The sequence below is a fragment of the Orycteropus afer genome, unplaced genomic scaffold (genome assembly GCF_000298275.1).
Source record: "Orycteropus afer afer isolate SDZICR_OR568_19922 unplaced genomic scaffold, OryAfe1.0 scaffold00003, whole genome shotgun sequence".
NCBI lineage: Eukaryota > Metazoa > Chordata > Mammalia > Tubulidentata > Orycteropodidae > Orycteropus > Orycteropus afer.
The window spans coordinates 29,971,691-29,983,033 of NW_006921590.1; the positions used below are offsets into that span (position 1 = coordinate 29,971,691).

Here is an 11,343-nt window from a genome sequence, read left to right on the forward strand (position 1 = left end):
ATGTTAAGGCTGTTTCGGAGAAGCAGCTGGAAGGATAGATGGACAGGAAACAACCTCTTTACATCTTTTGCTTTGTGTTCACAGAAAGGAGATGCTGATGCCATGAGCTTGGATGGAGGATTCATCTACACGGCGGGCAAGTGTGGTTTGGTGCCTGTCCTGGCAGAGAACTACAACAGTAAGTGGAGGGGAGCATCTCTATGGTTTTCTTCCCTTCGGGCCCATTGAGTGCTGATATGGGAAAATCACAGCCTAATTCGTACCACTGCCTGATCATTCTCCTGTAGTGAGCAACCTTAGTGCTTTGCATGCTCTGGGCTCCACCTCTCCAATTCTTATAGTAATCCTGAGAGATGAAAGTTATTGTACCCTTCCACCAGGGGGGAAGGGGGGCTCTCTGCTGTTAAGTTCTTCCCTAAATGTGACCCTGACATAGAGAACAGCCAGGATTCCCAGCAGGTCTTCCTGCTTCCAAAGCTCATACTTTCCCAACCACCCTGAGGCTAGGATTCAGATACAGTTTGCTGCACCCCCCTGTGGCTACAGGGTAGACAGAGCAGGAAATTTGAAATTCACAGTTCGTGGCTAAATTCAAGAGGTGACCTGAAATGAACATGCATAATCCAGAGCCTCAAACCAAACCAAACTCACTGCAATCCAGTTGATTCCAACTCATAGTGGCCCCCATTGGGTTTCCAAGGCTGTAAATCTTTACGGAAGCAGACTGCCCCATCTTCCTTCCCTGGTGGAATCCAGAGCCTAGTCATTGTGAATTGGTGGTAGGTAGATTGTTCTCTTCCTGTCTCTTTTCACTCAGTTGCAGCCTGAAAAGGGCATGATTTTCAATCTATAAATGTGTGCTTAAGAGCATCTTCGTTTTCTTTTCTCCAGAAGATGGCCCTAATTGTATGACAGAACCTGAGCCAGGTGAGTTGGAACAAGTAACACCAGGAGTTAAAAGGTAAATTCCCACTGTTGGGGAAGTGGGTAAGATAAAATTAAAATTAAAATAGAGGAAGATAGGCAACAGAAGAGATCCATTTTTAAATGCAAAGGAATCACGAGAGGTTAGTAATTAATAATGATAGTTACTTTTTTAGACTTGCCATTATTTCCACACAGGTTTCCCATTTAATGCTATATGGTGGGCATTATCATTCTCAAAGGATGCATAAGAGGCCTCTAGGGATTGTTTATGAATTGTCTAGGATCATATATCCAAGAAGCCAATCCCAGCCCTTTCCATGTTCCCCCTGCCTTGCATTACATAAGACCTGCACATTTTTAGATGAGACTTAGCACCAGCCAGGGAACTTTGCTTATTTGTGCCTTTCATGACTGAGGGAAGGGCCTCACACAGGCACATGTCTACAGTCAATCTGGCTCTAGTCCAGGGTTGTGGCTGGGGTGGATCTGAAGAGGTTGGCAGTCCAAATCAGGAAGTCTTACAACAAAGTGAGTACTGATCTCCAAAGGCCCTGTGCTCAGATCCCAGCAGGCCATGTTCCACATGACTTTCAAGTCTGTCCATGCCACTCCCAATTAAACTCTCCCCTTGTCTCCCCATCACTCTTGGAGCCATGTTCTTTAGCAGAATACAGAAATGCCTATTCTTCTTCCATGGATAATAAACCCAAACCCAGTGCCATCAAGTTATTTCCAACTCAAAGCAATCCTATAGGACAGAGTAGAATTGCCCCATAGAGTTTCCAAAACTGTAAATCTTTATGGAAGCAGACTACCTCATCTTTCTCCTGTGGATCAGGTGGTAGGTTTGTACTGCTGACCTTCTGATTAGCAGACCAATGCTTTAACCACACCACCAACCAGAACTCCTTATGGATAATAAGGCTTCTTCTTCTTTTTTCCCCCTGTTGGAAACCGTTTCCTGAATTAATTAAATGGAAAAGTGAAACCATGGTTTGATGTCCCATTCCCAGTTTTAAGAACCAGCATATATTTGCTGCTGAAGATGGCAGCTGGCTTGATTTTGACATTTTCCACTTTGCATATTGATTTTGGAGCAAAACTATATACTCCTTGTCAGAAAATGTCTGAGCTTCCTATTTCCTATAGTTTATTGGTCTATTTTTTTTTTTCTTTTTTAGACTACTCTATCTCAATATATGTTAACTTATAAAATGTTGAGGTTACACTCACTGTTCAGTATCTATTCTTCTGATAATCCACGTTGGAAGGTGAATTGCTAGTTTATAAAAATCAGTGGCTTTATGCATTAGAAAAAACAAAAACCAAACTCCCTGCTGTTGAGTCTCATCCAACTCATAGCAACCCCTCCTTGGGTTTCTGAGGTGGTATCACTACGGAAGTAGATTGCCCAACCTTCCTTCTGAGGAGTGGCTGGTGGGTTTGAACCTCCAGCCTTCTGGTTAGCAGTCAAATGCCTTATGCACTACACCACCAGAGCTACAGGAGCAATTGCTCTAATGATAATTTTTCCTTCTTCTTAGTTTTTTTTTTTTTTTAAATTAGATAAATTTCCTCTGACAGAGTAGAGCAGCTGTCTCTCTGCTTTTTACCTGGCCTCAGCCAGTTATTGGGAGGATCCCCTCAAAGACAGAACACAGAATTCAGGATGTCTTTGCCTCTCAAAGGAGGTGACAGGCTTTACTTGGAGACAGACACTCTGGAGGTCCCAGAGATATTAATGCTTCTTTTATGTCTTCTTCCTTGCAAGGGTATCTTGCTGTGGCAGTAGTTAAGACATCAAATCCTGGTATCAACTGGGACACTCTGAGAGGCAAGAAGTCCTGCCATACTGGCGTGAGCAGGACTGCCGGCTGGAACATTCCTATGGGCCTGATCTACAATAAGACCAAATCCTGTGCATTTGGTAAGAGAAGACTGGGAGGGAGCTGTGGTCAGGGCCATTGATAAGAGAGATAATGTCAGGAGAGAAGTATAATACAACATGGTGTGGGCCCTGAAGTAAAGATGAGGTAAAACGGAACCTCAATGAAATATCAAAACAGGATGAGAATTCTGGAGAGCTGATTCAGGATGATTCATTCTGGTTACACATAATGGCTTAAATGCATACACATTTACTCTCATCTCTGATAAAAAAGACCAGAGGTGGGCAGTGCAGGGCTGGTATGGTCATAAGAAACCCAGATTCCTCTTTTCCTACTCCACCATTCTTGGCCAGAGCCTTCCATCATCAAGTTGCATGATAGTTCATCACATCTGTGTCCCAGGAAGCCCCAAGTACCAAGGGTTAAGGGCAAAAATGTATACACCAGCTACTGTCACCTTTTTAAAGGAGATTATCAGGAAGTAATCAAATTTACCTCAAATAACTTGTCATTACCCAGAACTTAGGTACATAGCCACACTTCATTGTAAAAGAAGCTGAGAAATGAAGTCTTTTATTTTGCTATGTTTCTGCCCCAAATAAGGAAAAAGAGGAAATGCATATTAGCTAGTAATCCCTGTGACATCATTTGTGTGATCCTCGGGTCTCTTTAAGGGTCTCTCCTTTGCAGTCTCACCAAGTCATTGCCCAGATCAGATATCCCTTCCAAGGTTGGAAATCAATTTATTCTCTGTTATATCTGAGTATATCTTCAGGTATGACCTTATTTCTACCCCCTACAAGTTCTAGGTATTAAGTTTGCTACAGATAAATATTTTCCAGTGGTTCTGAATTACATTAGTTTCCTGAGAAGTTCCTCTCTCTCCAATCTCCAAATTTGGGCAACTCCTTAAAAGGGAGAGAGACCTCTAAAACCTGTTATGAGTCAAGCCCCATGAGAATGGGGATTTGGAGACAGAGAGCATCTCTGCCCAGGATATTGATTTTGGAGCAAAACTATATTCTGGTTCTGTGACACCAGTTGGAGAGGATGCAATGTGTCTGGGTGGACATTCAGAAAGCTCTGGCTCCTCACCAGCAGGGGGCACTACCTCTGCTCTCCTGAGCCTCCTGTTTTACAACCTTGGAAAAGCAGCTGAATTGCAAGGAAAACTTTCCCAAGCTTGGAGTCCTAGTCATGGCTCTTCTAATGAATGGCAGGGGAAGGAGACATCTGAACTCAGATGGTACAATCTCAGGGAGTAATGCCTTTGTTTTTTGTCCCTTTTATGTCATTTCTGTGACACCATCAGTGTATTCAAGGAATCCTTTCCACCCTGAATTATAATAGCCAGTGACTCCTCTTCACAGCCTCAATTAGGTTTCCTTTCAATGCTCATAGCCTGGCAAGTCCTAAGTTGGTGGTAGCAGGTCACAGAATGAATACACATTCTACCTCTCCTGGCCCCTACAGCCCTGCTGTGTACTAGGTAGAGGATGCTCAAATTGATTCAGGTAGGAAGAGCTGAATTCCTGTTGTCTTTCTGTACAGATCAGTTTTTCAGTGAAAGCTGTGCTCCTGGGTCTAAACATGATTCCAAGCTCTGTGCTCTGTGTGCTGGCCCACAACCCAACCAGTGTGCTCCCAACAACAAGGAGAAATACTATGGCTACACTGGGGCTTTCAAGTGAGTCTCATAATTCTGACATGAATATAAGGCCCTATCTTTGATCAGGGAGGTCTGGTGACATAATGCCTAAGGCATTTGACTGCTAACCAGAAGGCTGGTGGTTCATACCCACCAGCCACTCCACAGAAGGAAGATGGGGCAATCTACTTCCACAGAGAGACTGCCTCAGAAACTGATCAGATTTCTTTTTAAAGAACCGAGGGTGAGATTCTTATATTCCTAGCCCTTTAGCATTTCATGTGTTAAAAAAGAAAAAGAAAAAGAAACTCACTGCCATTGAGTTGATTCAACTTGTAGTGACCCAAGCCCATGGTGGCTGATTTTTTGGATGTGGATTGCCAGGCCTTTCTTCTGAGGCACCTCCAGGTGGATTCAAACCTCCAACCTTTGGGTTAGCAGCTGAGCATGTTAACCATTTATACCACCCAGGGATTTTCTTTCTCAGCTAGTTATCCTCAAAACCAGTTACAGGAAGAGGAAGGTCCTTTTCCTGAAGAGAGGGGGTCAAAATAGACTGAGAACAGGATTGGGGCTTGTGTACAAAAGGTCTGATCCAGCCAGATTGAGCAGCAGGGCTTGTGTAGACATTTAAATATACACAGTGCTTCCCATCCATTTTTACAGGATTGGAATACAGTAGTAAGTAATACTAAAATGATACCAAACAGTGTCTATCTTGTTATTGTTTCTTTGTTCAGAAAATCTGTTGGGCCTTGCAGTGCCTCTCAGATGTACGTGTACAGTCCAATCACCACACCAGAGATGTGTGGAGTGTCAGTTAATAGAATCAAGTAGCATTATACCAGGTTTTGCACATTGCATTCTCCAAACACCAAATGCTCCATGAATGTTCAGAATTCTTTTTCAAAGAGATGAAGAATGTCACAAACTGAAATTTGTGATGACATTTCCATATCTCATGAATGCTGCATAGACATACCCATCTTGTAAGAATCCAATAGAAATGAATTTCTTACTCACATTTCATATACTGGGATGAGGTATCACCTGGCTGGAAAACTGACCCTCTACTATCTGTTTTGATGCTAAGAAAATGATGCCTCTCTGTTGAAAAAGACTATGCCAAAACTTAGGATTTACTATGTAGAGCTGAGATTATATAACTACACATAGGAGGAGCCTTTTGTTTTCTCTTTCTTTTTTCCTTCCATTGCTCAGTGATAGAATGGAAGTGATCATTGCTGACATCAAATGGCCAGCTCTGAATCTACAGGGTAGCCCTTCTGAATGACAGATGTGCCACTCTGACCCACTCTCTTCTCTCTCCCCTGCCTGGAACTCTGCAGATGTCTGGTTGAGAAGGGAGATGTGGCCTTTGTGAAGGATCAGACTGTCAAGCAGAACACTGGCGGTAGGTGCATATACTACTCTTTCCCCATAAAACGTGGATCTCAGGTGTCAAGTCACTAGGATTCACTTATATCAGGGGGGCTTCATGAAAATATTATGAACTCTGTTGGGCTCCATAGCTCTAATTCTCAACTTGTTTGGTTCAGTGAACAGAGAAATCTTCACCTGTGTAGGTAAAGTGGTGAGGACCATGGGGTTCATAGTGGCCCTGAGTTCCCTGCCACACACACTCTGAAAGCCATAAGCATTTTACCCCTCCGTCCTTAATACTTCAGTGCATATTTCCTAAGAACAAGGACATTCTCTTACATACCTATGATACTATTATCAGCATCAATAAATTTCATGGTAACATTGATTTAATACTCAAGTCCACCATCCAGATTCTAATTTTGTGAATTATCCCAATAAGGTTCTTTATAGCTATTTTGTGTTTTTCCTGGCTTTGTCCACTAAAGCACCCTAGAGACAATGGCATACCAGTGAGAATGAACACCGAGATTTTGGTTTTTAAATACCATACTACACTGAAAGGAACTGGGACTCCTTGGAAAAATAGCTGATTCCAGGGTTAGGGCAGGAAAAATATCAAGTGAGCCTGGAATATCATGTGTTAAAGTGTTCAAAGAACTATGGGGACACATCAAAGCCAATCTGAAGGAACCCTCACTGGCCACATGTGGTACATTTTGAACATTGAAAGAAACAGTAACAGTGGTAATAGAAAATAACCCATCGGGTGAAATAAAAAGCCATGAGTCCATACTGATTAAACAATGAGAGACAAAGCTCCTCCTTACAGCAGAATGCTAACCAATCGATGTAGAAGGAATGACAAAGAAAACTATCATTTAGCAACCAGTGTAGTAATGAGTTCTGGTGGTACAGTACCTAAGGCATTTGACTGCTAACCAGAAGGTTGGTGGTTCAAACCCACCAACCACTCTTCAGAAGGAAAACCGGACAATCCACTTCTGTAAAGATGTACCTACCACCTCAGAAACCCAACTGGGGTCGCTATGAGTGGGAATTGACTCAATGGCAGTGGGTTTGATTTTTTTTTTCAGTAGTAATGATTTATTTAGGCAAGAATCAATAATGAATGCCAAAAGTAGTCAGTGAAAGTTGCACAGCCATGACACTAAAAAAGCTCAAAATATTGATAATAATGCACATCCCACATACACTTCAGAATGACTAGTTTTAGAACCAGTCAATTGTTCCAATCTACCAGCTGCTCTGCAGGAGAAAGATGTGGCAATCTGCTTCCTCCAGATTGTTGTTTTTAGGTGCTATCATGCTGTTGAGTCAGTTCCAGCTCACAGTAACCCTCCATACAACAGAAAGAAACACTGCCTGGTCCAGTGCCATCCTCACAATTGTTATGTTTGAGCTCATTGCTGTAGCACTGTGTCAATCCATCTTGTTGAGGTTTTTCCTCTTTTTTGCTGATGAAGAGAAAAGCATGATATCCTTCTCCAGGGACTAATCCCTCTTGACAACATGCCCAAAGTTCATAAGACAAAGTCTCACCATCTTCCCTTGAAAGGAGCATTTTGGCTGTACTTCTTCCAAAACAGATTTGTTCTTTCTTCTGGCAGTCCATGGTATATTCAATATTATTCACTCACACCATAATTCAAAGGCATCAGTTCTTCTTTGGTCTTCCTTGTTCACTGGACAGTTTTCATGTGCATATGAGGGATTTGAAAATACCATGGCTTGGGTCAGGCATACACCTTAGTCTTCAAAGTGACATCTTTGGTTTTTAAGACTTTAAAGCTAATCTTTTGTAGCAGATTTGCCCAGTGCAATATGTCATTTGATTTCTTGACTGCTTCCATGGCTGTTGATTGTGGATTTTGGAACTTCAATCTTCTCTATGTTTATCGTGATGTTACTTATTGGTCCAGTTGTGAGGATTCCTTTCCTTTTTTTTTTTTTCTTTTTAAATGTTGAGGTGTGATCCATACTGAAGGCTTGCAGTCTTTGACCTTCATATCAGTAAGTGCTTCAAGTTCTCTCTATACTTTCAGCTAGCCCATAAAGATTACAGCCTCAGAAACCTTATGAGGTAGTTCTACTCTGTCCTATAGGGTTGGTGTGAGTTGGAATAGACTCAGCAGCAATGAGTTTTGAATGGGTAAACTCCTTGAGCTTTTTTTTCCTTACATCCCCAGCAGCTGGCATAATATTGGCACACTTACCACTCCAATGCTGTCGAATTGATTCCAACTCACAGCTACACTATAGGACAGAGTAGAACTATCACATAGGATTTCCAAGACTGTAATGTGAGTATCAGAGCACTCTAACCACTAAGCCACCAGGTCTCCTACCTGGCACACAGTAGTTGGTAACTAATTTTTTTTAAATAACATTTTATTGAGTTTTTGAGGAAATTTTACACAGCAAGTTAGTTTCTCATCTGACAGTTTCCACATAAGTTGTTCCGTGACATTAGTTACATTTATCACAAGGTGTCAATATTCTGTTTTCTGTTACTTTTCCAGTGCTGTCGTTTACCTGCTCCCTTATCATCTCATCTTTGCTTTTAAGAAGTTGTTGACCTTTCGATCTCATACTAATGGTTTTTAAGTAGGGCATTGATGTTACAGGTAATATCCTTCATTTTGTGTCTCACTTGGCTATTTTGCTAGAAGGTGGTCTCAGGGAATAGGCTCAGTTCTAGGTTGAAAGAATATCTCAGGGCAGTAGTCCCAGGGGTCTTCTGTTCTCTACTTTTCCAGTTTTGCTGGATTTTTTTTTAATTTGAGTTCTCCTCCATATTCTTGTCCCATTCTATCTGGGACCATTGTGGACCTGATCAGAACGGTCCATGGCAGTAGCCAGACACCATCTAATTCTTCTGATCTCAGAGTAGATGCGGTTGTGGTTGTTATAGACTTGTTTCTTGTTTCTTCTCTGCACTTTTGGTTACCTTTTTGCTGTTTTGCTTCTGGTGAATTGAGACCTAGGTCTCAAGTTAGATGCTTAGATGGCCGCTTGCAAGCTTTTAAGATCCCAGATGCTACTCACTTCTCTAGGACACAGATCATGATTTTTGCAATCTACGTTGTCCTAACGTAGTGCCTAAGGCACTTGACTGCTAACCAGAAGGGTGGCGGTTCAAACCCACCAGTCACTCATCGAAAGGAAGGTTGGGCAATCTACTTCCATAGTGATACCACCTCAGAACCCAAAGAGGGGTCGCTATGAGTCAGGTCTGACTTGACAGCACATAACAACAACACGTTGTGCTAATTAACTGAGTTGTCCCATGAGACTATGGTCCTAAGCCTTCAAAACCAGAAAACCAATATTGGAAGGTGTTTGGTTATGTCTGAGGAGTATCTGTATTTGTCTTCAATGAATATATGTGCACTAAACAAACATGTGAGAACTAGATAAGGAAGACCGAAGAAGAACTGATGGTTTTGAGTTGTGGTGCTGGCAAAGAATGCTGAAAGTACCGTGGACTGCTACAAGAACTAACAGATCTGTCCTGGAGGAAGTGCAGCCAGAATGCTCCTTGGAAGCGAGAATGGCCAGACTGCATCTCACCTACTTTGGTCATGTTGTCAGAGGGACCATTCTCTGGAGAAGGATGTCATGTTTGGTAAGGTGGAGGGTTGATGAAAGAGGGGAAGGCCCTCAAAGAGATGGATTGACACAGTGGCTGCGATGATGGGCTCAAGTATAACAGGGATCATGGAGCTGGCGCCGGACTGGGCGGTGTTTCATTCTGCTGGGCATAGATAGGGTCATTGTGAGTCAGACAGGACTCGACAGTATCTAACAACAACCACCAACAAATTTTTATTTGAAGAAAGGAATATTGGGTTGGCTATTTTTTCGTCTTTCCTATTATTTTGCTTTTCCTTCAAGAATACCTTCCTGATACCTGAGTGTACCCTTAAGCCTTCTCTTTGTCGCCCTGATTTCTTTTTATACATTCCTGAGTAAGGCTCCTCTCTTGGGCTCAACTCTCTACTCTTTGCAATGACTCCAAAATCCTTATCTCTTGAATAGAATTTGGACAGGAGGTCTCACCTTCCAATTGAATTTCATTCCAGTATCTCCATTTGGTTGTTTCAATGTACAAAGTACACTGGCATTGTAAATTTAACCCATCATCTTTCTCTGAAAATCCACTCCTCTTCTCACAACCTTTATTCCTATTGAGGGACTTTTTATACTCTGTGCTAATCAGGTCTGGATTAGTCTGTCTACAAGTGTCTTATTTCATTTCTTCTAAGTAAGTCTTTGATATGTTATGCTTATAGTATGTTGTGAGTTAGGAGAAACAGGATACAAAATCATGTGAGCTTAAGATCTCACTTGTGTGTATATGTGTATGCATATTGTATATATATATATATGTGAAAAAAAAAGACTGGAAGAAATGCACCAGTGTTGAAAGTGTATACTATGGGGTTATAAGTATTTCAAAGTGTTCTTCTTTACACTCTTTAATATTGTACTGATTAAACATGCATTAACAATAATGCATGCATGACTTATATTGGACAAAAAAAAAAAATTTTTAACATGCCCTTCTAGATTTTCATTGCTATCTACCTAGTCCAGATCAAATAGCTTCCATTTAATTTTCCTTAATTGGATAATTTCAGGTCCTGGGTCATATGTTCACACTGATTTTGACTGACATGGCTTCAAAGATGCTCCCCCCTCCATAAGCTCTACACCACACTGATGGCACTCAGGACCTTTAGTGCCTGGGTATGACTTACCTGTTCAGCTCCTTTACCTGCAACTCTGCTCCAATAGGGCTGCTTCCCTCTCAACCATAGAAATATCAGGCATGTACCTGTTCCTGAGTCTTGCCAGTGCCCTCTTTCCCTCCCCAAGAAAAGCATTTCTTTCTCCTCTACTCAATCCTACACATATTATAAGACACACCTGAAACCTTGTTTCCTCTGGCCAGCTTTCCCTAATAATCCACCCTCACTGCCTTGAACTCACACAGCATTTACAGTGCATTCCACAAAATATAAATCTGTATTGTCTGTGCCTTGAATGTTTGCTTTTGTACATGTGCTATTTTCCTCCTCCAAAAAGATTGCGCTTAGCAGAAGCTGAGAACTTAGCATTTCTTAAAAATGCTTAAATTATGAAAATTATGAAATGGGTTTGGGGAGAAAGATGTTGGATTCCATTTGGAAGATGTTGAGTTTGTGGCACTGGTAAGAAAGAGAAGGAGAAGTGTTAGAAGGTAGTTGAAGATGCACGCTGTTATTTGGTGGGGAGGAGGGCAGGCTATTTAGTTCTGTCTATTGAAACTAAAAATGCACATACCCTTTGAACTACTATTTCACTTCTACTTGTTTGCATAGTCATATACAATGATATTCACTTTAGCCCTGTTGTGGTAGCAAAAATAATTGGAAAAAACCTAAATACCTACCAGTGGAGAAATAGCTTAAAAAAACACTGTTACATATA

The 11,343-nt window shown here is 41.6% G+C and overlaps 1 protein-coding gene across 1 annotated transcript in view; it reads left to right on the plus strand.

Moving 5' to 3' along the window:
• Nucleotides 1-11,343, plus strand: part of LOC103193724 (serotransferrin-like) — a 46,788-nt gene that overhangs the window by 20,402 nt on the left and 15,043 nt on the right. The window contains exons 10-13 of the mRNA XM_042780399.1: nt 85-178; nt 2,654-2,854; nt 4,368-4,503; nt 5,814-5,878. Coding sequence (XP_042636333.1) covers nt 85-178; nt 2,654-2,854; nt 4,368-4,503; nt 5,814-5,878 — 496 coding nt within the window. The remainder of the gene's footprint in view (nt 1-84; nt 179-2,653; nt 2,855-4,367; nt 4,504-5,813; nt 5,879-11,343) is intronic.